Source organism: Arvicanthis niloticus, chromosome 19 (assembly GCF_011762505.2).
Source record: "Arvicanthis niloticus isolate mArvNil1 chromosome 19, mArvNil1.pat.X, whole genome shotgun sequence".
Classification (NCBI taxonomy): domain Eukaryota; kingdom Metazoa; phylum Chordata; class Mammalia; order Rodentia; family Muridae; genus Arvicanthis; species Arvicanthis niloticus.
In genome coordinates this window covers 29,194,512-29,222,064 of record NC_047676.1, presented here as the reverse complement: position 1 = coordinate 29,222,064, position 27,553 = coordinate 29,194,512, and the positions used below count along the sequence as shown (strand labels likewise).

The following is a 27,553-nucleotide window of genomic DNA, read 5'->3' as shown; positions in this document are numbered from 1 at the left end:
GGTGCCTGCCAAAAGCTTTCATGGAGCAATTTGTTTTCACTGTCATAATTTGAAAAGACTCAAGCATCTGCGTAGTAGAACTCAAGGAACTGTGCTCCTTGTTCACGCTGTGTCTCCAGGGTTGAGAGAGGCAGTGGGAAAAGAACTATGGAACACGGGATGCGTATTGGTGGTTCGTGACTTTTTTGTTGACTTTAATTTTCTAAATGTTTATGTTAGAGGGCCATTTTCACCTTCAGAATGGACATTCATGCGTTTTATTTTTATATTTGTATGTCTGTCTGGTATGTGGGGGATATGCATGTCATGGCATTCCTGTGGAGGTCAGAAAACAGTTTAAGAGAGTTGATTTTCTTGTTCCATTGTGTGGATTCCAGGGAAAAAACTCAGGTCATGAGACTTGCCAGCAAGTGCCTTTACCTGCTGAGCCATCTTGCCAGCAGCACCCTTATTCTCCTTCTGTAGTAAACTGTATGTGAACACATGTTAATTATGCCTAGTTTCCTTTGCATGTTGTACTTTAAAGATATTTATTTCTATTTTATGTGTATGTATGTGTACTAAGTGCATGCCTGGTTCCTATGGAGATAAGGAGAGGGCATTCGACTTCCTGAAACTTAAATTACAAATAGTTTTGAGCTGCCTGTTAGAAGCCAGACTTCGGTCCTCTGGAAGAGCAGCTGGTGCTCTCAACCGCTAAGCCAGTTCTTCAACGCCCTGTTCTTTCAGCCTTGTAGAATAGTCTGCTTATTAGAAATCATGTAGTTCATCATGCTTCATTGAAAAGATAGGCAACTGAAACACAAAAGTGATACACGACATGATCAATACAGAAATATTTTTAAAATTCATTATGAGATCAGTATTAAACAAACAATGGTTAAATTAATTTTGTTCTTCCTTTTTTTTTTTTTTTTTTTTTTTACCATAGGCATGCCCCAAGTCGTATGGAATTAGCATTGGTTGGTAAGCCCAGGGATAGAAAGAAAATAAGTAATCAGACAGAAAACTCCCAAAGGAAAGAAGATCATGCAACATCAGGGAAAGAAGCATTGCCTGTAATTGGTGTTTGGGAATTTGAACGTGATGATGATGAATATATTAACTTCCTTGAGCTCTTCTTGAGTTATGTTCTTGAAAGAGACCTTTGTTCCAGTGATCCTGGCATTCCATTTTTGACGAGCTTTTCTGGGCGCCTTAGAGAATATGAACTTAATTCTTTACTCTTTGATGTACATACAACATTAAAACGACGCCAGAGCAAAACCAGCAGTGAGAGTGTGTATAGAGCTGGTTCCTGCTTTGCTGTCACTCCTGAGTCACAGGAATTTGAAAACCTGTCCTCTTTAAACAGTGTGGGTGCCCGAAATTTAGAAAGCCAAGCCCTTTCAGCTTCAGAACTAAGTAAGCAGTCAGGGGGCACCTCAGAGAACCCTCTACCTGAAGTCGTGAACCTTGAAAGAACCGCAGGATTGTTTGGCTTAAAACAAAAGCCAATTTATAGAGTTCCAGATGACAGACGAGAGAAACCCACAGTGCAGAGATCATCAAGCCACTCCTCTTGGATCCCCAAGTCCATTAAAACCGTAAGACACAGGTTCCAAGCTCTGCAGTGCAGTGCTGGCCACCCTCGGGAAGACCTTCCTCTGGCACTTCAGAACATGTTTGGGGATGCGGGGAGACTGGTAGAGTGGATGACCCGGTGGTCAGATCGGAGACTCCTCTGTGACTCTGGGGTCACTCGGTCGTCCTGTAAATACAGTCCAGTAATTCGTGTGAAGACCTCTGCAGCTGCCATTCTCACCTCATTATGGCTTCTGGAGCGACCCTACTCTGCTGCATATATGGCAAGAAAGGGCGTTACTAAGGTAATTGCATGAGTCGCAACAAGTGAAGAACACACCATTCTAGTTTAAAACTGGTTTTACCCTGTAAAAACTTATTAAGTAATAGCAAATTAATGACAGTGCTGATTATACTCTGTATCACCCACTGTATTCTTTTTCTTCCTAAAGGGATTCCTTTCATTCTTTAAGAAAATTACAATGTAAGTGCCTTCAGGGAGGCTGGGAGGATTTTATTTATTTATTTTTTATGTTGTTTGTACACAGTAAAAGGGGAAGAAAACACTTTGTTAACATTTTAAATGTTTTTACGTTTCTGTTTTTTCTCTTTTAAGTCTCAGGTGTTAGTTGATAAAGGGACTGACTGGGCTACTTGGTTTCTGTTACTGAAGTTTTCAGCGAGTGCATTGGGGGTGTTTTTACTTGTACTCAAGACAAAGGTTGAAAAGTCTGACCCAGAAAAACAGCTATGGAGGAGCAATGCTTATAAGTTCTTCTTTAGCACATGAATAGCAAAGACCTTCCTTCTAAAAACAGTGCTGAAGAAGTGTGTGTGTGTGTGTGTGTGTGTGTGTGTGTGTGTGTGTGTGAGAGAGAGAGAGAGAGAGAGAGAGAGAGAGAGAGAGAGAGAACATTATTTTTTGTTTTTTTCTTTCCTTTTTAAAAAAATATCCATTTCTGTTATTTTAAGGTATAAAGTTTATGTGAAATGAGGGTACTTGTTTTCTTGAAGTTTGTATTTCTAGGTAACACATGTCTGAGTTAGACAACTACATTACTTGTATTGTTTTACATTTTTTTCCTTTTATTTTTGTGTGTATGGTGTTTTTGCCTGTATGTGTGTCTGTGCACCACACACATACAATGCCTGAGGAAACCAGGAGAAGGAGTTAGATCTCTTGAACTGGAGCTGTAGATGGTGGTAAGCCATGAAGTTAGTTCTGGGAATCAAATCAAATCCAGGTCCTCTGGGAGAGTGGCCAGTGCTTAACAACTGAGTCATCTCTCCAGCCCAGTCACTTGTGTTTTTAGGTGCATGTGATCATAAAAGTGTGTTTGTGTGTTTGTGTGTTTGTGTGTGTGTGTGTGTGTGTGTGTGTGTAGGGGGAGAACACATATGCTCACAGAGGCCTGAGTTTAACCTTAGATGTCATTTCTCAAGTGCCGTCTACCTGGTTTTCAGGCTGGGTCTCTCACTGTCCTAGAACTTGCTAGGAAGCTTGGCTTGCTGGCAGGTGAGCCCAGGGATCCTCTCTATCTGCCCATGGTTGGGGATACAGCTGTGTGCCAACACTTCTGGCTTTGTGCCATTAGTTCTAGGGGTCTAGCCTAGGACCTTATGCTTACACAGCAAGGAATTTGAGGACAGAGCTCTCTCTCCAGTTCCCAGATGTCATCATTAATGGCAAGCAGAGGGGGATAAGTGCATCCATTTTTTACTACTTTTGTTTTATGGCGAAAAAAAGTTATTATTGGTTAAGTATGTGGAAGAATTGTTTCATTTCTTTTCCTTTAAAAAAAAAAAAAAAATCCCCTGAAAGAGGGTTTCTCTGTGTGGCCCTGGCTGTCTTGGAACTCACTGCTGACCAGATTGGCCTTGACCTCAGAGATTCGCCTGCTTCTGCCTTCCCGGTGCTGGATTAAGGGTGGGCACCACCACTGCCTGGATTAAAGGTGTACACCACCACTGCCTGGCTGAAGACTGCTCTCTTTTTGAGCTTTATGTAGGAAATTAAACTTACTTTTTCCAGGTAGACTAAAGATTTGACCATTGCTTCTAAAAACAAACAATTGAATGTACAAATGCAGTAAATAATAAAAGTTTAAAAGAATCAGTTCTAAATAACACATGGATGATACAAAAGTATGCTTTTAAAAAGTGGTGTAATACTCCATATAAAATTCTAAAATGTTTTTTTTAGGTTCTAGAGAATCACACTGTGTCTCAAGTGGCAGCCGAGAGGGAGAGCAACAGTAATGTTGACTTTCCAGTTGCAGTAGCAGCTCAGACAGGAACTGAGGAGAGAAATGACCAGAGTGAATGCCATCAAAGCCTCTGGAAGTAAGTTGCTCTGTGTACCCTCCTTTTCAGTAAAGCCTATTGGCTTAGGAAGAAGAGTTTAGCTCTTAAAAATGAAAAGGAGGAACATTTCTTGGAACTACAGGAGCAGAATGTAAGCTTCCTGAAGTGCTTGGAATTCATTATAAACTGTTTCTTCCACATTGGTCTCACATGTCTTTTCTGAGAGAGGAACCAATTCCTTCTGAAAGACCCCTTTACTGTGAGACAACAGCAGGAGCAGTATTATTTGAGAACAGTTACTCGGGTTTCTGTCACTATGTTGATAAACATGAGGTAGGCAGCTTACAGAGAAAGGTTTATCTGGGCCACTGTATTAGAGGTTCCACTTTATGGCTGGTGGCCTAATTGCTTTAGCCCCTCACTGAGGCAGGATATCATGATGGAAGTACATGGTAGAACGAATCACCCACTTCTTGGCCAGAAAACAAAAAAGAGGAAGGGCCGGGACTCATCATCCTGTTTGAAGGTACACGTTCACCAACCTGTGACCCTCCTGGGGCAGCATTCCTACCTCTCAGTGCTGCCATCGCCGCCACCCAGTGCTGCTGCTCTGCGAGCTCAGCCTTGCACAGCAGCAGCCTCAGAGGGACAGTGACCTGCATACACCAAATACCATGGCAAAAGCATGGTGACTCCTCTGTGAAGGCATGAATTTTACTCTAAGCTAAATTTACTCTAGTGTTTTAAGTAAATGAAAGGCCCTTCCATGTATCAGAAATATAAGAACCATTTTTAAAAGGCTTAGAAAATGTGAAAATGAAATTTGTTTATTGTTGAAAAAATAATTAAATGATGAGAAATTTGTTGAAAAAATAATTAAATGATGAGAAATTGTTTGTCTCCAAGAATGGATCTAATTTTCATGGCTACATTTTCATTAGGAAAATGCCAGCTGAAGCAGAACACCGTGGAGTGAAGGAAGCTGAGGGTGAGCTCATTCCTGCGACTCATAGGACTGAGAGAGACTTTGTAGATGTTGACGAGAGTCATTCAGAAGTAGAGTCATTTACACAAGATGACATGGATATGCACATCTCAGACTCTGAAGGTCAGTTCATGCAGGTCATGATTTCCATTGGCATTACTAATTTACAATTAATAACATCTAAAATAACTTTTATTCTTAAATATATTTGCCTAAAACATGGAACTGAAGGATGTAAGTAGTATTTTTTAAAATGCAAAGCATATTAACTTACTTATAACTTGATTTTCTAATAGAACTGAAAATGTGCAAGACATTTTTATGTTAGTAGGTTTCTGAGCTGAACCTCTTACCATGCCTGGGTAGTGATTCTCAGCGTCTTGATTCCTGTAAACCAACTGTAGGCCTGTCCCCAACAGTCACATTTGAGACAGCTTCAGCAGCTTGGCTTGGACTTACACAAACTAGTGCAAGGCCTCTCGGGGCTCTCCTGACATTTACTAGGTGAAGAAATAGTTTCTAGGTGTTTTTGAAATGTATTTGTATGAGGTTAGGAAACATTTCTATCATATTATTTCCAGCAGTATCTCCTAAGCCTTAGAGAGCGAAAGAGAAAAGTTTATCTTTAAAGCTCAGCATTCCCTCCATTTCTAATCCTTCCAGAAGAACCTGTTAGGAGCCTCAGAGGTCCCAGTGCTGCCACCTGCATGCCAGTGTCACAGCTCTCGTCAGAGGTAAGCGGTGAGCAACACACGAGTATGTGACTGAGTCTTAGTGCTTAAATGACACCTCAGATGCTCATCCACTGTACAGTATGTTAGGGCAAAGCTGCTGTCTGTCACAGATGCACTGCCCTGAGGCAGTGTGCTGAATTTCTCCCTCTGAGATTCTGTTACATGTCCTGTACTTTCAGACACTGAAGCGTTCTATTTCCTGAAGTAGCAAGCTGGTCAGGAGTATGTGTGTGTCCTTGCTCATGAAGTGAGGTTCAATTTCAGTGTGATTTGCAAGTTTCTATGTATTTTTCAAAACCAAGTTTCTAAGTGGAACATAGATCTTTTCTGTTATTTTTACATTTATTAAAAGAAAGCATTAGTTTTTCCTCATTTTGTCATAGTGTTCATAAGTTAAGTGACATGTGATTTATAAAACAGTCTACGGCACCACCTCATCTTTCTACTTTGATAGACTCAGCAGCTCATCCTGATGAGCTAAAGGCAGTTCAAATGTATAAGGACTTGCTCAGAGCAGGACTGAACCTTTTAAGGTTCATTTCATCATTTGCTTTTTAGACTGGTATTTAATATAAAATTCAAAATACACAACAACCGTCATGCACATGTGTCTCACCTCTTTTTGTTGTGGGTACGGGCACTATTGACTTTTACAGCATTCCACAGAAGAGGCTCAGTGTTCCAGGAAAGAACCACTGGAGACCAGTGTGGATACAAAATTGACAGAACAGAAAGGGTAAGGAAAAGAAAGTATGGGCTGGGCGGTGGTGGCGCACGCCTTTGATCCCAGCACTTGGGAGGCAGAGGCAAGTGGATTTCTGAGTTCGAGGCCAGCCTGGTCTACAGAGTGAGTTCCAGGACAGCCAGGGCTACACAAAGAAACCCTGACTCGGAAAAAAAAAAAAAAAGAAAAAAAAAAAAGAAAAGAAAGTATGGCATATGTCCTTATCACTTTTCTATTGCTGTGAAAAAACATCATCACTAAGGCAACTCTTGTAAAACAAACCATTTAATTGGATGCTTGCTTACAGTTTCAGAGTCAGTGATCATCATAGTGCTGGAGCAGTAGCTGAAAGCTTTACATCCTGATCCACAGGCGGGGGGGGGGGGGGCAGGGGGAGAGGGAAGACAGGGAGGAGAGGGAGGGGAAAGGAAGGGGGAGGGAGAGAGAGAAAGACAGAGGGAAAGAAAGTGGGGAAGGAGAGATACACAGAAGGAGAGGGAGGGAGAGAGGGGAAGAGGGAAAGGGAGGAGAGGGAGAGGGAGATGGAGATGGAAAGGGCCTGCCATGGGCTTTTGAAACCTCAAAACCCAGTGACATACCTCCATCAAGGCCACACCTCTTCCACCAAGGCCAGCTCCTAACAATTCCACTACAAATTAGAGACAAAGCATTCAAACATAGGAGTGTATGGGGGCTTTTCTCATTCAAACCACAAAAACATGATTAGAAACTGTTTTTTTTTTTTTTTTTTTTTTTTTTTAGATCTTAAGCTTTCAGACATTTTTCATAATTTATATATTTTAGGTTGATATTATTGCTTTTATTTATAATGACAGTGAATTGTAAATGGAATCACTGGTAGAAGTAATTATTTCTTTTTTGCTTTTGTCCTCTAGTCACTTGGCCTACCAAAATGAATTCTGTCCATTAGGGCTATGCACGACGTGCATAATTTGTTTCTGGCACATCACTGTTTCAGGAAGAGGTGAAAATTTTAGAATTTTAGGAAGTGTAAGGGCTGGTGGATAGTTGCTCCAGTAAACTGCCTGTCATATAAACTGCATGTCATATAAGCACAGGACCTGAATTTCATGCCTAGTGCTCATGTAAAAAGCGGGTATGTTGGTATTCACTTAGGATTCTAGTGCTGATCAGTGGAAGTGGGCAGATCCCTAGGACCCGCTGGCCAGACAGCCTCACCTAATTGCTGAACACTTCCTGAGGAATGATACCCAAGGTTGACTGGCCTCTGTCCATGCCAATGCTCCTGCACACCATTTTACACAAGACACACACGAGGGGTTTCACCGTTGTCTGTTGTCTCTGTTTTTCTCCCCTCTTTTCCTCCCTCCCCCTCCCCCACTTGACACAAGCCATAGTTATCTGGGAAGAGGAAATCAGATGAGAAAATGCTTATCAGATTACTTACAGTATATAAGACATTTTATTGAGTACTGAGTGTTGTGAGAGGGACATATTACCCCTGAGCAGTTGGTCCTGGGTTGGATAAGAAAACAAAGTGAGCCAGCCAGTAAGAGTTTTACTCCACAGACTCTGCTTCAGTTCCTGCCTCCAGGTTCCTACCCTGGCTTCCTTCTGTGATCTTGTGAAGTGAAATAAACCATTTTCCTTGCTAAGTTGGTTTGGCTACTTTTTACCACAGTGATAGAAACCTAACTAAGACACTTGATAAAAGAGGTAACATTGGACTCCTTTTGTTTTCTCAGATCACAGATTTTATTTCTATCTTGAAAAGTTAATACAATTTTTTTGTTTTGGTTTTGAGACAAGACCTCATTATGTAGACCTGACTGGCCAAGAACTTGTGTAGACCAGGCTAGCCTCAAATTCATAATCTGCATGCTTCTGCCTCTCAAGTGCTAGGACTAAAAAGTGCTAGGACTAAAGGCATGTGTAGCCACCTGCAGCCACGAATCAACTAGGTTCACCTGAAAGGGGGGCTGGGAATGCAAGGGGACGAAGGGCGAGAAGAGATGAAGCCAAGACAAAGTTCTCTGATTAAGGCTCAAAGCTTTAATGTTCAGCTCTCGATTTAAAGGGGAAGGCCCAACCCAAAACCCCTCCTGGTTTTAGCCAGAGATGGGTGGGGTAATCCATAATCCATAATCCATAATTCTTAGTCACCAGCCAGGGATATCTCAAGGCAAGCCCAGGGGCAATTCTGCTTCTGTGTTCTGTGCAGCTAAGGTGGGAAACTCCACCTAGATCCTATCACTTGGTCTGTTGTGGTAAGCAAGGTCTCCCAGGCCTGCTCAAGGCTGGGGGAAGGGCACAGGCATGTGCCACCACAGCCAGCTGAAACATTTTTTTTCTTGAGGTGCTATGGATTGTGTGTAGGGCCTTACACATGATGGACAAGCACTTTACAAATGAGCTGTATCTCCTGTCCACTAAAGAATAAATGTAAAGTCTTGTGATGCCATTGTAAGTATTAGTATTAAGTATTTGTGTTTGTAAAAATTAATCTTCACAATTTCACATCTAACAGAGACTCTGCTCTGAGTAAAGTGGAACTGTGGGTCACAGGTGGCTTCGTGTCCTCTAGCTTTAGATTTGTTGCTAAGCGATCATTGCTGCTCGAGTTGTGTATCAAGTTCTCGAGTCTTTGCTGTTGTTTGAATCTGGAACTAATTACTATGGAGACCAGTGTAAACAGATTGTGATTATGAGCTAAGCATTGCAGCATTATTAGAGGAGGAGATTCTTAGGTGGCCAACCAGTAGTCGTCATGTGTGCATCTTAGAAAGTGTAAAGGATAGCGTGCTCCTAATCACTTAATTTTTTTTGTAGTACGACTGAAGCCTTGTCAAAACCTGAACATATCATTCCTCATTCACTTTGTATAGATGCAAATTCAGAAACTACTAGGTAAGAATTTTTATCTACTGTACAATTTTGAAATCATGTTTTAAAAATAAGAGAATGTACCTCCTGTGTCAGCCTGAAATAATTACTGAATGTTTGTTCTAAACACTAAGAAAATAAGTAAAAGTAATATACATTGAAAAAGCAGCGTAGGCAGAGTTTTGAGACCTCAAGTAATTATTTACAGATTTTCTTATATTTGTGTTTTAAAGAAATGAACTATGTTGGAACAGTCTTTTCAGAAAAAAAATCCAGTACTAGATGATAATATTGATGTTTGTAGTAGGACCGAAGCCTTGTCAAAATCTGAACATATCATTCCTCATTCACTTTGTATAGATGTTTCCATTCATCTTCTGGTCCCTAATATAAGAAATGCTTTTAGCCCATTTTAATATTCTTTCCTTCATTTTGCAGTTCTGGGTTGAACCTTAAGTCTCAAGCAGGCTTGATAAGCTGTCTACCACTGAGCTACCATAACCCAGTACTGTCCTGCCCCACCTGATTAACTTCTGAGAGCAGAGGGGGAGAGGTCAGGCTACTGTGCTGAAGACTTCATTATTGTTAGGTTTATCCTATTTGTCTTTGTAATTTCTTCTACAGAGTTAATCAGAATGCTAATAAAATTTGCTGAGTTAGAAGGAAAATTCAGTACCATTTTAGATAGAAAAAATTCTCAGTCTTGATCTCCTTGCTTGCTGATGAAAGTGAAACCCAGTAAAGTTGTATTAAAATCATCACATCAGTTGTGAAGTCTGTTGTCATAGATTTACTATGTAAGTGCAGTTTTGGTTTAAAGCATGCTCACTGCAGAACAAAAGGAAAATAACAGTGCTGAAAAGGAATGAATGAATGTAAGTTCAAATTTACTTGTAATTGTGGTTTTTTTTCTGTTCTGAAACAGTGATTGTTTATTTGAATATTACACTTGCCTGGTCCCTTATTTAGTTAATGAAGTTTATTTGCTTAGAAAATACTGGAAGTCTTTGTGGGTGGCATATACATTTAATCCCAGCACTTGGGGTGCAGAGGCAAGCAGTGCTCTGTAATTTAAGGCCACCCTGATCTACTTAGTGAGTTGCCGTTAGCCAGGGCTACACATATAGAGACCTTATTGAAAGAAAGGGTAGGGAGGGGCAGGAAAAAAAATACTTGGAGACTTACTATATTTAAGGAATCATTTCTTAATAATTGTTTTGTCCAAAAAACAAGACCTAAGAACTTATTTTGGTCTTTAACTTTTTGTTTTAAATAAATATTTTTGTTATGGTTTATTGTAAATGGAGACTCTAGTTTGTTTGAAAATGAAATGTTCACAGTTCTGTGGTTTTGTATTTAATAATTATCAGAAGTTATTTGTGCTAGTAACCTAGGAATTAAACATTATTTTATTCTTTTTTCTTCTTAACTCTATTTTCCAAAATTAATTTTACTGAAAACTTTATTCTTAAGTCCGTACCATTAATAAGGATGATTGACTCAGATGTCTTCAGGACCAGTGTGGGCAGTTCTAGGCTGTAACATTACTGATAGATAAGACGTGTGCAGACAAGACATAGACAAGACAAGGCATTCTGATGATAGATACTGGGGAGCCCTGAAAAATACATGAATGAAACCTTCAAGTCCAAGAAAAAATGGTGTCTAAATATTTAGGTTATAGACAACCGATTGTTTTGGGTTTTGTTGTTGTTGTTGTTATTGTTGATTAATGTATGTTTCTATCTAAATGTTTTCACACAGTGCACAGATTTCTGAACTTAAAGATAAATCATCCACAGTTGCACCCCTCATGTCAAATGGAGCCCAGGTTACTTCACAAACACCTCAGAAGACTCAGGGAAATGAACACAGGGTTCAGTTACCAGATTCTTCTGATTCTGTTAGGCAGATGCTCCAAGATGAGATGTTTAAATTAGTTCAGGTGAGCGTGTGGCTATGTAAGTAAATCTTCACCATATATATAATTTAAAATTAGCAAATTCATAGATGTGGACTAGTCAAAATGGAATTCCATGCATTTCTCTATCCTTATGAGTCATTGGTGTCATTCAACATTTGAGAATGGCTCTTGCTGTTACCTTCTTTTCATTGTTTTTAAGATCTCTTTTTGTTTTATTCTAGCTGCAGCAGATCAATTTTCTGAGCCTTATGCAAATAGTAGGACCATCTGTTGCTAATCTCCCAGGCATGCATGGACTTCTTCAGCAGGCACAGTCTGGGGAAAGCCAAGTATCAAATCCCACAAAGAGTGATTGTATTGAAGTCAACAGCAGACAGAGAGTTTTTGCTCAACCACAATCTGTGAAAGAGTGCACCAGGGAGCCTGGCACGAACAGCCCACCAGACCATGAAAGAACTAGCCAATATGATCAAAATAGTAATGGAGACACACAGGTAATTTACACAAAGATACTATTAGGACTAAGGAAATAACCCAGTGGCAAAGTGCTTGTTGAAGGCTTGAGTTCATTCCTCAGAACCAGTGTTAAAGAAAAGTCAGGCATGGTGGTGCATACTTAAAACCTCAGCACTGGGGAGGTAGTGATAGTCAGATCCCCGAAGCTCTCTGGCAAGAGCCTAACCTGCTGGGTGAGCACATGCCAGTGAGAGACCCTGTTTTAAAGCAACACAAGATAAAGCAAAAGAATGGTGGATGGCACCTGAAGAGTGACACCCCAGGTGTGACCTCTACCTGCACAGGTACTCTTACATTCTATTCTGGTTTTATTTCTGTTCCTGTCTTAAAATTCCCTGACAAAAGCAACTTGGGGGAGAAAGGGTTTATTTCTGCTTGCTGTTCCAGGCTATCACCTGTTATTGAAGGTCAAAGTAGAAGGAACTTGCAGTGTGTAGTCCCAGTCACATCCACAATCAAGCAGGAAATTAGTACACACCTTACTTGCTTATGCTCAGCTCCCTTCTCCACTTTACATGGTTCAGGACCCCATGCCCAGGGAATGGCGCCATGAGCTATGGGCCGGGTCCTCCCATGTCAATTAACCTAATCAAGACAGGCTTCCACAGAGATGGCCTTAGGCCAACTCAGTGTAGACAGCATGTTAATTAAAACAGTTTTTTCTGGTGATTCTAGATTATCTCGACTTGACAATTAAAGCTAGTCTTACACATGAAGTAGATAGCATTTGTGTCCTTCTCAGTTATTCATTGGCTTTTTGTTATTTGTATAAATGTATTTTTTAGCAATTTTTCTAAAATAGTATTTATTCAAATCATACTGAATATTATTTACAAAATAAGAAATTTGTAATATATTCTAAATTTATATAATATTTTTATTTCAGGATATTCCACATGGGAGTACTCCTTTGTGTCAATTAGATGGTCAGCCTAAGGTGAGAAGACAAACTGGAGCATCTCGAAGCTTCGCACCTACTTCCCTTCCTGCTCCTGCTGGAAATACTGGCCTCCAGCTTTTGTTCACACCTGCTGCTGTCCAGAAGATGCCTCAGCTCATTCCACCTGCCAGAACAGTCACTCCTGGTAGTGGGTTTCCTTTGCTTCATTTTCAGCCGAAGCATGAATTCAAGCCCCTTTCCTTACCTGTAGGAAGAATTCCAGAAGTTCCTTTCAGGCCACAGGCCCAACCAAAAGAAGCTTGGGGCTTGTCAGACTGTTGGCAGCCTCCTGTGTCTCAGAGAATAGTGCATACCGTGCCGCCATCTCCTTCAGATTCGAGCCGTTATAATGCTAAAGCCATGAAAAGAGCAGAGGCCACGCTCACGGGTGTCCTGAAGCCTGTGAGCGTGGACCAGTGCGCTGGGCAAGGGTTCCTGAAACCTCAGCAGGATGCTTCAATATTTATAAAGCCAGAGAATGTATTTGATGTTAAACCAAGGCCCCCGGAGACAGCTCTTCAGAATTCTTTTGGACTTCCTTTATTACACCTGCAATTTAAGCCTCCTTATGTATTCTCCACATCATCAAGATCATTAAGTAGATTTCCCTCAGTACCGGGCACAGAAGGAAGAAAACATCCGCCACTATCATTACTTCATCCATGCTTGCCCCCAGAGAATACGGTAATGACTTTCTGTGTGGTGATTGAAGAGCTGAGTCCTATGTTTTCCCATGCTGTAAATTCGTCTTGTATTTACAGGAGCACACATTTGGGAGCTCTAGAAAATATTTTAACAGCTATTTATTTTGGGTGTGAGTATATGTCTTAGGGTTACTACTGCTGTGATTAAAAAAAAAAAAAAGCAAAAAACAAAACAAAAAACATGACCAAAGGAACTTGGGGAGGAAAGGTTTATTTGGCTTAATACTTCCACATTGCTGTTCACTGAAGAAGTCAGGACAGAAACTCTTAACAGGGCGAGAACCTGGGGGCAGAAACTGATGCAGAGGCCATGGAGGGTGCTGCTTACTGGCTTGCTGATCATGGCTTGCTCAGCTTGCTTTCTTATAGAACCCAGGACCACCAGTCCAAGGATAGTACCACTCACAGTGCACTGGGCCCTCTCACATTAATCATAATTAAGAAAATTCCCTCCAGGCCTGTCTAGAGCCCATTCTTATGAAGACGTTTTCTTAATTAAGGTTCCCTCCTCTCAGCTGACTTTATATTGTGCCAAGCTGACATAAAACTATCCAGCACAGTGTACACATATATACATGCCATGAGCACATATTTGATTATTAAAGGACAGCTTGTGTGGACTAGTTCTCTTCTACCCTGTGGGTTTTGGGAATCAGACTCAAATCACCAGGGTGGGCAGCAAGCACTTTTACCTGATGAGCTGTTTTCTCAGCCCATTTCTTAAGAGAATTCTTCTGTTACAGACAATAGCATAAAATTCAGGTTTAAATAATTTTATATTTTAAATTTTATGTGTTTTGTATGCCTACCAGAATCTACACTTTTTTATATGTGTCTTTTTTTCTGCACAAAGAAGATGATAAGTAAAATCTGTTTCAGGTAAAAGTTTTTAAGTACATGCCAGCTTGTCAGTAGCAGTCCATGTAAAGGGACAGTAGCTTTATAAGTTCACTAAGTCCTCCTCAGAGATCCTTCCTTGATTTATGAAACTCAGATAGTTTAGCCTGTAACTGTGTCACTTAGGAGCACGTACTAGGTGGTAACTGAGTAACTTGTTCTGTGGTATACTTCTCCCAGATGCTACAGTGAAGAGAAGTGGTTATTCATTAGGAAAAGTATTAACCATGCCTCCTTTCCTTGATGTATTATGAACAGGAGAGATAATTATTGATGCAGAAGTGTTATTATTTTGAGAATAATTTTTTAGTTTTTATTAGAATAATATGCTAAAACCCAAATTCTTCTGATAATCCCTGTTTAGGAATCAGATAACCCCTGTTTAGGGATTATCAGAATATGCTGATATGCTTCCTCCATTTATAGCCTTTAAGCCATTACATTCTGCAGTGTATTTATAGTCAATTAAATGCTATACATATTTCCCTCACAGGGAGGAAGATTTTATATGGAAATGCAGTTTAGAAGATGGGGACTTCAAGATGATTCAGTTGAGGGCCAAGGAAGCCTGGCCAAGTACTGGCTTAGCATGCTCCAGGGCCTGAGTTACTTTCCAGGAGAGAGTAAGAAAGTCCTGTATGAAACATTAACAGCCCTCTCTTCACTGTTGGAGACAGATAGTCACTCTCCCTGTCCAAGCCGACCTATTGGATTGGATGTGTTCTGTCTCTTATGTGTCTTAGTTTAATTTAAATCTTTTGTTTGTTTTTCAACATAATTGTATATTTGAGTTATGTTTTCTTTTTGTAGTATAAGAAGCCTCAACTTATCCCACTTGAAAACCTCCTGGCATTTAAAAGAAGCCAACAAAAACTAGCATACAATGTATTTGAACAAGGTGATTCTGCTCATCTTCACTGTCTAAAAGTCAATATGGAAGCTTCTAAAATACCCCAAGGAAAGAAGAGGCAAGTTCTGAATGAAATGTCATCTGATAAATTGTATGTCAAAGTCATGGAGATGGCTCTGCTTCAGTCCCTTCACAGTGTACAGCTGAATGTGATTAGTAGTGTCCTTGTCATTTGCCATGTGTTAAAATTCATCTTATAGTTTGGAAAGATTTACTTGAGAAATGTGATCTTTTTCCCCCCTCTCCATTTTTCTTCAAGTTTTCCTTTTTTACCTTTTGTGGCTGGAGTGGTTTTTTCTGTGTTTCTGTGACAAAATGAACAATTATGTTTTATAGCACAAATCTTTGGGATCAGGTAAAATTCCAGTATTTATCTTTACTCACTCTACCATCTATCCCCAAACTGTTATAAAGTAGGAGGGTAGTGATGATATGAAGTGTTTCATATCTACACACACATGAGGAGTGCGCGTGTAGAAGCAAGGCTGCTCCAGACTGAAGAGCACCTGTTATAGTCTAGGCCCTGCAGTGTCTGTTCGATGTGTCAGTAGAACTTTATGTATACAGGACATGTGTTTAAGTGCTGTTTTTTCTGCCTCGAATGCTCCTTGCTAAGGTTTTTATTTAGCCTCTTCATGGAGCTTAGTGGAGATTTTTCATAGGGTTTCTAGCACCAGAAGAGTTTGAAACTGTTTAAAAGGTATATATCTATCCCCAGATTTTAGTGACTGTATCAGCACACTAAGTTCACTGTCAACTGTAATTATTTGTATTCTAGCAGAATATCTTGTTAGTTAAATCTTAGTGAAATAGATTTCCAGCAATTGTTTTCATGTAGCAAGATACAGATCAGAACCTAAAGTTGTGATAAGGGAAACCATGTTCTACATGTTATCTTCAACAGGCAAAGCAGACGAGCTGAAAGGGAGCTGCAAGAAGGAAGAGCTCAGAAGCCAAGAAGAAAACCAAATGTTAGTTTCCGGCCAGAGGATTCTCTCATTAGTAATGAGTCAGAAGTCATCATGAAACCCAAGGTACAGAAGAGCTACAGTAGACTCTTCCCTCACTTGCATGGAACAGTTTGGCGTTTCTTTGTGTCTGTAGCCTGGTTGCTGGAGTTTCAGGCCTTGGTTTGGAGAGTCAAGCCGGCATAGTTCATGAGATCTGTGCTGATCCCCTCCACAAATGGGCACCCTCGTTTACGGAAGTGAAAAACAACTGGACAGCACTCTGAAAAGACTGCTGCTTAGAGCCTCTGCCTGGTGACTTGCTGTGTGTGATGTCACTCTGGGCTTTTTCTCTGTCTTAATGCATATAATGATCATTTTCTGTCAAAGGCTGAGGTATCTCCAGAGTTATCCAGATAGATTTGCTATGTAACCTGTATTATAAGTCAAACCTGTTTAACCATTCATTCAATTTGGAACAAACATTAAAGAGATACATAATTTAATTTATGTATATGTTCTTAAAGCTTTGCTTTTTCATTAAGTCCTCATGAGCATGTCTGGAGGCACTTAGTCAAATGTCTTTTTGAGTTCATTGAGGACTTTAGCAGGACAGGGTATAGTTTGAACATCAAGTCAACCCTGCTGTGGAGGTAATTAGTAAGCTGGTATTAAATTGGTAATACTATTTTTGATTACTTGACTCTGGATTTCATGAACTTTTTGTACAGTTGCTTTGACAGAAGAAATAACTTGATAAAGTAAGCAGTTTTACCTAAAATGATAGAAGTTGAATCTGTAAAGAATTCAATCTTTATAGCTATTAGATATGTTTTTTCAAAAATAATAAATGACTTTGAGTTATTAATAGATTGATTATTTTGGACTCCATTTAGGAACAACTAGGACATCATGATTCTCAGCCTTTGGATAAATTTGACATTCCTTTTGGTATGTATACAAATGATTAATGTAATGTCTAAGTTTAGTGTTAAGTCAGCTGTCTAGAAATGAATGTAATAAGGCCAGGCATGGTGGCGCATGCTTTTAATCCCAGCACTTGGAAGGCATAGGTAGGTGGATTTCTGAGTTTGAGTTCTACAATTCAAGATCCTGGTCAGTCAGGGCTACACAGAGAAACCCTGTCTCGGGAATTTAAGAAAGAAAGAAAGAAAGTGAGAGTATATTAGTTTTAGTGTTCCATTGTTGTGAAGAGGTACCATGACTATACAAGTCTTTTGTTTATGTTTTGTTTTTCAAGATAGTTTCTCTGTGTATCCCTGCCTGTCCTGGAACTCACTTCATAAACCAGGCTAGCATTGAACTCAGCCTTCTGCCTCTGCCCCGCCTCCTGAGTGTTGGGGTCAAAGGTGTGCATCACCACTACATAGCAGTGCTCTCTTATAAGAGCAAGCATTTAATTGGAACAGTCCATTATCATCATGGCAGGAAGCACGGTGGTACACATGACTCTGGAACCGTAGCTGAGAGCTGTGTCCACAAGCAGAGAGAGACAAAGACACACACACACAGCTGGTGTGGGCTTTTGAAACCTCAGAGCCCATCCCCAGGGACACCTTTCCTTTAACAAGGCCACACCTCCCAATCCTTCTAATCCGTTTAAACAGTTCCAGTCCCTGGTGACTAAGCATTCAACTATATGAGCCTATGGGGCCATTTTTATTCAAACCACCACAGTAACTTTCCTATTCTATTTAACAAGATGGAAGGTTTTTGTACTTTGTGTTTTATCCAGTAGAGTAATGGTTGACAATTGAGGCCTCTAGACCATGCCTGCTTTCCTGACTCTAGTTTTACTGAAACATAACTTCTCACAGCTTTCTGATCATGACAAAGTAGAGGAGTTACTGTTGAGAAAGTAAGCTCTGCAGTAGACAGATGTAGTTAACTAGATTGTCAGAATAAAAAAGGCCTAAATAGGGAAATTATGGGAGAATATGCCCAACATTGGATTTGTCATAGAAAGTACACATATGTTAAAAATGCAAATCGGTTCAGAACAATGTCATTTGTATGATGCCATTTTTTTTGATGAATGTGTAGTACCCCAGGGGATGTGTATTGTATTATACCCAAAAACATTTCTACATTTATATTAATATCAGCCTAACCAAAAACAACCCAAAATTCTGCCTTTTACTTTTCCTTCTTACCCAGTAACCAATCCTAGCCTTTCTCACCTCCTTTATAATACTGCTCCAGAGGCCTTATCTGACTGTTTCAGTCTTACTCATTCAGATCTACTTCCCACATGTTGGATGGGGCGGGTTTTCTACAGTAATGATCTCATCGCATTGCTTCTACTGGATCTCCATTAGCTAGAACAGAAGGCTCTAGGTTTCTGGGTGTGACATATAGTGTCCTCTACTGGTGTGGGTTTGATTCACCTTGCCTTTAAGATGTAGTTTGTTCAGTACCTCATGTAGACAATGCACTCAGGTCACATCTCATCGCCCACTTCCTGTCACTGTGCTTCCACTGACACATTGGCTTGCAGTGATTGCTTTCTGTATTTTGTTTTCTATTTAAGAAATGTTAGAAGATGATGTTAATACTTCAGCGGGACTGCATTTCATGGCCTCTGTACGAAAGAAAGCGGTAGGAAGTCATGATGCAAGTACAAACACAGACCCAGGTAACTACTTTAAAAGTTAAAAAACATCATATATTGCAGCTGGAGGCATAGCTCAGAGGTTGAGAGCAGTTGCTGTTCTGTTCTTCCAGAGAACCACTTTGGTCCCCAGCATCCATGGCAGGCAAGCTCATAGGTAACTGTTATTTCAGCTCTAGGGTATCTGATGCAACCCTCTGCCCTCTGTGGGCATCTGTACTTATGTCAGCATACATACTAGCATACATATGATTTTTTTATATTGATTATCTCATTTATTCATAAAGCAACATATCCATCCATTTTTTATTCCTTTTATTATTATTATTATTATTTTTTTTTTTATAGTCCAGTTGTTACTCCCATCTCGGTCCACTCTCTGTCAGTTCCTCATCCCATTCCTCTTCCCTGGAGCCTCAAGTCTCTCAAGGATTAGGTACATCTTCTCTCATTGAGGCCAGACCAGACAGTCCTCTGCTGTACATGTGTTGGGGGTCCCAAACCAGCTAGTGACATACACATAATTTTAAAAAATTACATCTTTAAAAGTTTGCTGAGGTATTTATACTTTCTCTTTAAGACAGTGATTTAAAGGGAATTTAATATGTGATATTAGATATTTATCCCAAGTTATTCTCTTGGGAGATTCAAAATAGGGGAGGTGGTAATGGGGGGGAGAGAGGAGAGAGAAGGGCTGTTACTGGCATGTAAAGTGAATAAATAAGTTAATAAATAAAAAGAAATAGCATTTATAATAACTTGAACTTATAATGTAAATAAAACATAAAATAGAAATTTTTGTTGAAAGTTAACGTTACAGATTTCAAGTGAGTACAAACAATGTTGTAACTTAGACTCCCTAGGCTGTGAGTCTCCCTCATTGGAGTTGTAGCTCTGGAATGAGAGGTTTATGGTTCCAGCTGAGAAAGCAGGCATGAGAGGAAGGCTGGATTGTGGTCAGTCTGAGAGCAAATGACCATGAGTAGAAGCATCCAGAACCTTTCAAGTACTCATTGAATCTCCTCTGATGTTGTCTTCCTATGAAATGCTTAAGTACTCATTGGTATAGTACAGCAAGCTATGACAAATATGAAATCATACATTTCGCATAGCTAGGTAACAAGCATCGTGGAAGTGTTCTTCAATGCTCTGTGAGCGCCTGGCCCCCGGGTATTCCTGTATCCCTTGATTTTTCCCTGAGAGCTCAACTGTCATGTCCCAGCCTTGGTTTTTCTGTTACCTTTAGACACCCTCATAATGTATTGTAACATGCTGTTTCTTTGTACTGAATTGCATCTTAGAACACTTGCAGCAACATTGAACGTGATGTGTATGTGTGCTCAATCTTGTTGTATAGTTCATGCATACTAATAAAATCAATGCTAATTGAGAAGTGATGTTTAAAATACTTTATATTATATTATGTAATAGTCCTCACTATGTTGTTACATAGTTGTCAAAGTTGTATAAGTCTGTTTAAGAAAATTGGACAGCATGGGACATGTTATAGTCACCTCATACCTGAAATTACCAGCTAGCCTTATGTTCAGGAGTGCATTGAGTGCATTTCCTTTGATTTCTACTTACATTATACATTCTCTTTTATTGACAAGAGTATTTTAAAAGCATATTCCTTTTCTAGTCGTGCCATAAGATATTTAATCAGCTTCTGATTGTTGAGTGCATTGATGTGTTAGGCAGTTTTTAGAGCTGTTTTCTTTCTTTTCTTTGGGTCTCAGTATGTGGCTCTGGCTGGCTTAGAGCTGGCTGTGTAGAACCAGATAGATGGTCTTGTACTCATAGAGATTCATATGCCTCTGCTCCTGAATGCTGGGATTAAAAGCATGCACCACCTCTTCTCCTGGTCTTTGTCTTAAGGATTAGGGTCTTCACTGGCATAGTGGCTCATGCTTTTAAACTTTCTGTGAGTCTGGGGCTGGCCTGATCACCATAATGAGTTCCAGGTCAGCCAGAGCTATGTAGTAAGACCATGTCTCAGAGTAAAGTAAAATAAATTCTACAGTCATATTGCTTAAAAATTACATTAAGCTGGCAATCTATTTTCTGACTACCTTTTACATATACTAATTATCTGAATTTATATATTTAATTTCCATGTTTGTAAAATTCTTTTATTTTTTTCTTTTTTCCTCATATATCTGAATTTAACACAAGACAAGGAAGGTACTTCTCAAGAAGTTGATTCTGAAAGTAATAAAAATCAACAAGTCATTTCTACAAACTCAGGTGAGTTCTTTGTTGTATGAGAGTAGGTTGACTTATTACAGTTATGTCTGCATTATTGCTAAAGCTGAAGTCACTTCTCCCTTAGAAAGGACAGTTCAACCAAGCAAGTGGCTTCATAAAGATAGGTTGGCAATTTCAATAATTTTTGCTTCATTTTTTCTTTTTTTAAAAGATAAGCTGTGATTAAGTTCCATCTTTATTAGCAGTTTTTCAGTAAAGTCAATATAACATGAATTTTATTTTACATATGAATTTAAAGTAATACTTTATTAAAAATACTAGAAAAGCAGGTTTGAGTCATAGAACAAAAGCAGAGTTGAACTGTCTGCACCTCTGCAGCGATGACCCTCTTTATTTACTGTTGAATGAGCAGCAATTAGCTAGTGAAATTCAGATATTAAAACCTTTTAAACTGTAAAAGTTAGCGGTGAGTCCTACGATTATTGTAAGAGTATCTGAGTGAAAATAAACTATTGCAAGTTTTTAAAATGTAGCTAATATGTATGTTTCTCTTAAGTAAAATAACTAATATATTTAAAATAAAAATAGGAAATTATATTCTTTACAATTTTGCATAGTTTATTGTCCATGTATGTTATTCATAAGAATAGTTTTTTTGTCTTTGATTATAGAAAATCACTATTAGACTAATTTTTTTTTTTCCTGAGACAAGGTTTCTCTGTCTAGCCCTCACTGTCCTGGAACTTATTTTGTAGATCAGGCTGGCCTCAAACTCACAGAGATCCACTTGCCTCTGCCTCCTGAGTGCTAGGCTTGAAGATGTGCACCACCACTGCCTGGCAGTTTAATTTCTTTAATCTATTTATACCTAAGAAGTTTCTATTTAGATTTTTAAGAAATACACATTTTATGTTGTTTGTTACAAATGTATTCTTAGAAACGTAATGACTACAGACATGTTTAACATTTCTGATTTTCTTTCCTTAATTTCCAGGCCATGAACCTTTGAATGTTCCACAGCCTTTGATTCCAGATATCTATCTAAATGTCAGACTTCCCACTGGAGTATCAGAGAAACCTTTGTCTCCTTCCCCACCTCATATGGTAATAGCCTTGGTCTGTGCATTGAATTTTAATAATAACCATGTGTTATAACTTATTATGGTCATCCATATAGGATCCCATTTTATGGGTGAAATGAATATAAAAATGTGCATAGCCTTGTAAGAAAACTAGTTTAATGTTATGCCTTCCAGTACTGTAAACTAGAACCAGGAGCATACTTGGTGCTGCTTTCTCCAAGTTAGGCATGCATCCTCTTGTTAATAATAAGAGAGTGATGAATTAAACTAGCACTACCCCTTTTATGGTCATCTAAAGTAAAAAATGAAGAATGATTACTCTGTGTTTAACGCAGGCTAGACACACGTTTTTAGATGTGATTGACATTGAAGCTGATGATCTGTTGGGATTACCTGCCAGCGAGGAGCCTTCAGATGATGTTACCAAGCAGCAAAGCTGTCCTCCTCCAGAGCTTCCATCGTCTGCAGAGTTACATTGTATGGCAGCTTCAGTTGTCAATGCTGCTCCCCCTCATACTTTTCACAGTCAAGGTAATATTTTCTTACTTTAAGACAAATTAAACACTAAAATGTACTTAAAATGTAATTAGTCATTCTTACCCCACATCTTCTAGATCTCCTCCAGATACATTGCCCTTTGGCATGCTTCTATCACATCTAGAAATATTCTGTTAGCTTTCCAGATGCTAGGCTTGGACATTGACCCTCAAAGTTTGTGTGTTCTTTTTGATAGAATCTGCAAGTTCTACTCTGGGTTTAATTTCTGAACCTGCAAAAATGACCCAATCCTGTCAGAGTGGGGAAGGCTGGAGAAAAAGTGTTACAGAAGCAAAGGAGCCTGAGATTCCCTCCGTGATGGCACCAGACAGGCAACAGGAGGGAGGTAAACAAACCACCAGGGTGTACCTCATGGCCCGCCCTCCCTGGATCCCTTTTACATTAGAAAGAAGTGCTGCCACTAGATTAGTGCTAAAGCCCTTGCAAGAGAACTGAGGTATGTAACTGAGGTATGTAACTGAGGTGCAGCCAGGGCTCCAAGCCTGGGACCCTAAGTAGTTTGCAAGGAGACTTCAGGTCTACTTGTGCACCTTTCCCAAGGTAATAAGGCTGAAAATAAATGTCTCGTCAGTCAGAGTCCTTTAGTATTTTGATGTTTTAAAGAAATTCTCGTCTTTGAAAAGAAGGGAACTTCTGTGCCAGAAAAAGCACTTATACTTTCCAGCCTGATCACTTGAGTTCAACCACAGATTCCAGGACAGAAGGAGAAAACCAGCTTCCTACAAGTGTCCAGTGACCTTCATTCTCATATTGTGCCATACACACAAACACAAACGATATATGTGTAGGAAATTCTGAAATAGTGTGTAGTAAATACATGGGCATGGTAGCCAACCTAGTAATGTAGGTTTTTTGAGTTTTTTTGGTTTTTTTTGAGATTATAATATAATTATATCATTTCCTATCCCTTTTTTCCCTTCAGATCCTCCTATACTTCCTTCCTTGGTCTCTTTCAAATTCATGGACTTTTTTTCATTAACTGTCCATGTCTGTGTGTCTGTGTATAAGCATATACATTTTTAAATTCAGCCAGCTCCTTTCCTTACATGCCAAGGCCATGGTTTCTGCTGTATTTTTTACTTTAAGTCTGTGTGCACCAGATCTTCCTGAGGGAGATAAGAGGTGACACTTCAGGCTGCTGGGAAATATGAGAGTCAGCTGAAGCAGAGGTAAGCAGGGTAAGATCAGTACTGACAACATCTTCTCTTGGGAAGGCCTAACCAGGACTAGGGCCAGAGACTGTCGAAAAGCACCATTTATATTTGTTTATACTTCTCTTTTTTCAGAGTACTTTATTACAAAACTTGAACTTCATAACATTTCTGTGAGCTAAATGCAGTAGGCAAAAATCTGTTTTTGATGGATTTCTCATTGTGTAACTATTTAGGGACCCAATACTAGGAGTGAAAAAGTAATTGCAGATTGTCAGCCTGTGGGCAGTGACTGTGGAGACAGGAAGACAGAGGAGTAAAGGGATGATCGGGACACAGCTTGTCGGTGCTGTGAGGCATGGCTGATGGCGTTCTTAAGCAACATAGCCTCAGATGTCCTCAGGTGGATTAAAGGAGAGATACCAACAGCGATGGCTAACTGCACTCACACTGAGAGGATTAGCTGCAGGAGTACAGTTTTGTGAGCCTGCTGGGTTTGGGAAGTTCACCATTAGAATTGTTAAAAGCAGTAGCAAGAGCTGAGGGTTGGAGGTGGAAGAAGACTGTCATTGTTAGACATATTGAAACATGTAGACCTTTAAAGTGAAGGCATTGGAAAGGTTTTGGGGAAAAAAGTAACAGTTATCATATTTGTGTTTCTACTAGGTCCTGTTAGACTCTGTGAAAGTCAGTGGTAGCCAACACTGGATCCAGATTTTACTGTGTGATGCTGTTTGTTTTCAAAAAGTCAAAAAGAGCTTAAGTTGCTTTTGACGCACTGTGTAAGAAGGTATAAAGATGACATTCAAATTGCTGTGTGTAGAGCTTTGTGGGGCTACATTAGTATAGGTCTTAATTCACTACAGAGATACATTTCAGCAGTGTAGACACTGAGTTGAAATTACACATTTTTAATAAAATAGATTGGAAAAGTAATGGTATATTGGCTTAAAGTGAGAATATCTGTGTCTACTTTTTCCTTTAGTAAAACCAATGCTGATCTTTGATTATTGTTTAGGTATACTAGAAGAAAACGTACAGTTCAAGGAACAGAGCACAAATCTGGACTCTGTAGAACAGTCCCTGCTTTGGACCCTGCTACAGGATGGTTCTCCTGCATGTCCTCCTCCAAGCCCCGCTGCGTGTCCCCCTCCAAGCCCTGCTGCGTGTCCCACACCAAGCCCCGCTGCTCCAAAGTTTGAACATCTTACTGCCAAGCTTCAGAAGATGGATGAGCAGCTGTTAACAGTGCAGACCATTGCAGAAAATATAGAACAAGACTTCCCTGCACCAGAAGTGCTGAGTCTTCACTGGGAAAAGGTGTCATTCTTGTTTTCTGGTGGCTTTGTGGGTGTGAGAGCCTGTGGTGATGGCTGCAGTTGAGTTTATTAGATATATAGAATGATTACTAGGATAAAATGTTAGATATCTGTTAAATAATATGAAAAAAGTTAGGCTAGAATTTTTTAACCTCAGTATTGTCGACAGGCTAGATCAGCAGTTCTTAAACCTGTGGGTTCCTGACCCCTCTGGTAGTTAAACAACCCTTTCACAAGGGGTCACCTATTAATCAAGTGTCACTTGCCATTTTGCAAGTTTGTATTATGTAATATTGAAATAAACCTGTCTCCTCAAACATTCATCATTTCTCTGTAATGAAACTTTAGGAAATGCTTTCTTCCAGGTTTCTGAAATGTACAGTACATGACTGTTCCCTGTAGCCACCCTGATGTGCAGCACACAGTGTCTGCCTTCTGTGTGACTTGTGTCAGTCTTTTCCCGACCCTATCCCTCCATCACCACAGTTTCTCCAGCCCCGTGGTTTCTGTGAGAACACTACTTGCACTGCCCCAGAAGAGTGAAGTCATGTGCCTCTCTTTCTGTAACATAATGATCTTCAGTTTTGTCCATATTGGTATAGGTAACAGGGCTTTGTTGTTTTGTGTCTCTTATGTGTCCTATATTTTCTTTTTTCATTTGTCTACTTATGGACACTAAGATTGTTTCCATTTCTTGTTGTTAGGATCAAACTGTGAGCCAGAGGCTTGAGTGTGGGAGGGTGCTGAAGGTGTCCACTAGATCTGCTGTCTTAGGCAGGATAGATCTTACAGGCCACCTATGCTAAAGTGTCCATTTCTGGACTTCTGTGAATGGTACTACAGTGACCATACAAATCCAGATTTTTCTTTTCTATATATTTATTTATTTGGATATGGGATAGCTGGATTTTATTGTAGTTCTATTTTTAACTTTCTGAGGAATCTCCTTAGTGTTCTACATAACGGCTATTGTAATTTACACTCCCATGATCAGTATACAAGAATTGCCTCTTCCCACATCATCATCAGCACATGCAGCATTTCGTCTTTTTGACAATAGCCATTCTTTCTGGACTAGGTAACATATCCTGACTGTTCTTTTAATCCTTATATATTAAAAAGTTAAGATTAAACATGTGAAATCATATAAAATATGACTAAATCATTACTAATAACAGTACTGTGGTATTTATATGGTATGTTTTTGTTTATTTAGGTTTTTTTTTCTTTTGAGACAGAGTTTCTCTGTAGTCCTGGCTGTTCTGGAAATCCTTTTGTAGACCAGTCTGTCCTCAAACTCAGAGATCTGCCTACTTCTGCTTCCTGAATGCTGGGATTAACAAACACAAATGTTAATCCAAATGAATCTTGAGCATCAGAGTTGTCCCTGATGGTCTTTTCTTCAAAGACTCTCTTTTGAAATTGCCTTCTGAGCTAGTAGTAGAAGTTTATTTAAAGCCAGAAACATGTCTGTATGCATGCAGACACATAATACATGCATTCTTACGTAAGCTTATTGTTTCCCTATGACTTTTTAAATATCTGTAATGTCACTTCTCTCCCCTTCCTCCCTATCTCCGTACCTTCCCTCCTTCATCTCCAATTAAAGCACCAACATTTCCTTTTCCAAGTTTAACAAAGTAGTTTGCAGGCCTGGATGAGGCAGGGGAGTGGGATACCGTGAGCAAGTATTTACTTGGAAGTACAAGAACTTGTGTTGAAATCCATGACCTGGCACTGTGAGAATTGCTCAGTCTCTGGGCCTTGTTTTCTCATCTGAAAGTAGAAGAGTTTGTCACAATGGTGGCTAACTTTCTCTCCTATTACAGAACCAGACGAAGTCATCTCCTAACCCTTGTGAGATGTCACATCAGTTTGGCTATAAGTAGTAAGAGCTTCCTCTTTTTTTTTTCTATTGATCCCCAATAATTAGCTCAGACTAGATTTTACCCTATTTCTTTCATTTTTGTTGTATTATTTAAAGTACATAGAATTGTATATGACATTTTGATATTATGAAAGTTTAACATTGCAACAGTTGTTTTGCTGTGTTTGTTTTCTTCTGTAGGCTGGAGTGGTGGATCATGTTGGATTATCTTCTGGCCCTGAAATTGAAAAGCTACTAGCTTCAAAAGCCGTCAGCATTTCTGAAGAAGGTTTGTGTTGGCACCAGGGCTGGCATTGAAGCCTGGTTTCAAAAAAATCCTTCTTATGTGTGAGCCTCCCTATGTCTAATCCTTCACTTTTTCTTTATTTTTATGTTATGTTATATGGCTGTTTTGCCTACATGTATTTGTGTACCATGTGTGTGCATCCTGTGTCTGTATCTGCAAACATTTCATCCTCACTTCCATTATTTGTTCTTTCCAAGTCTGTGCCTGGTGAGGTATCTCCATCCTTGAAAATAGCTTTACTCTCTGACTGTGGGATTCCCACCTTTTCTCTAACTAGTGGTTTTTTTTTGTTTGTTTGTTTATTTTTTGTTATTTGAAGGCATTGTCCCAGTATTTATTGAGTTTTCTAATGGTTGAGCTTGCAATGCCTGTGTAATATTAGTCTTAAGTGCTGCTTTAAAATCTCTGATTGCCTT

General features: G+C 39.5%; 1 protein-coding gene across 4 annotated transcripts in view; it reads left to right on the top strand.

The window, feature by feature from the left end:
- Positions 1-27,553, top strand: part of Cplane1 (ciliogenesis and planar polarity effector complex subunit 1) — an 84,853-nt gene that overhangs the window by 43,155 nt on the left and 14,145 nt on the right. For 2 of the 4 annotated variants that reach the window (XM_076916117.1, XM_076916119.1), the window contains 19 exons: positions 932-1,868; positions 3,767-3,906; positions 4,809-4,975; positions 5,516-5,586; positions 6,243-6,322; positions 9,122-9,199; positions 10,940-11,120; positions 11,321-11,593; positions 12,502-13,239; positions 14,967-15,124; positions 15,971-16,100; positions 16,910-16,964; positions 18,565-18,669; positions 20,821-20,892; positions 21,848-21,957; positions 22,271-22,466; positions 22,669-22,818; positions 24,663-24,964; positions 27,032-27,119. In XM_076916117.1, coding sequence (XP_076772232.1) covers positions 932-1,868; positions 3,767-3,906; positions 4,809-4,975; positions 5,516-5,586; positions 6,243-6,322; positions 9,122-9,199; positions 10,940-11,120; positions 11,321-11,593; positions 12,502-13,239; positions 14,967-15,124; positions 15,971-16,100; positions 16,910-16,964; positions 18,565-18,669; positions 20,821-20,892; positions 21,848-21,957; positions 22,271-22,466; positions 22,669-22,818; positions 24,663-24,964; positions 27,032-27,119 — 4,031 coding nt within the window. Of the gene's footprint in view, positions 1-931; positions 1,869-3,766; positions 3,907-4,808; positions 4,976-5,515; positions 5,587-6,242; positions 6,323-9,121; positions 9,200-10,939; positions 11,121-11,320; positions 11,594-12,501; positions 13,240-14,966; positions 15,125-15,970; positions 16,101-16,909; positions 16,965-18,564; positions 18,670-20,820; positions 20,893-21,847; positions 21,958-22,270; positions 22,467-22,668; positions 22,819-24,662; positions 24,965-26,792; positions 26,852-27,031; positions 27,120-27,553 lie in introns of those variants that run through there. The other 2 variants (XM_076916120.1, XM_076916118.1) reach the window with 2 other exon arrangements.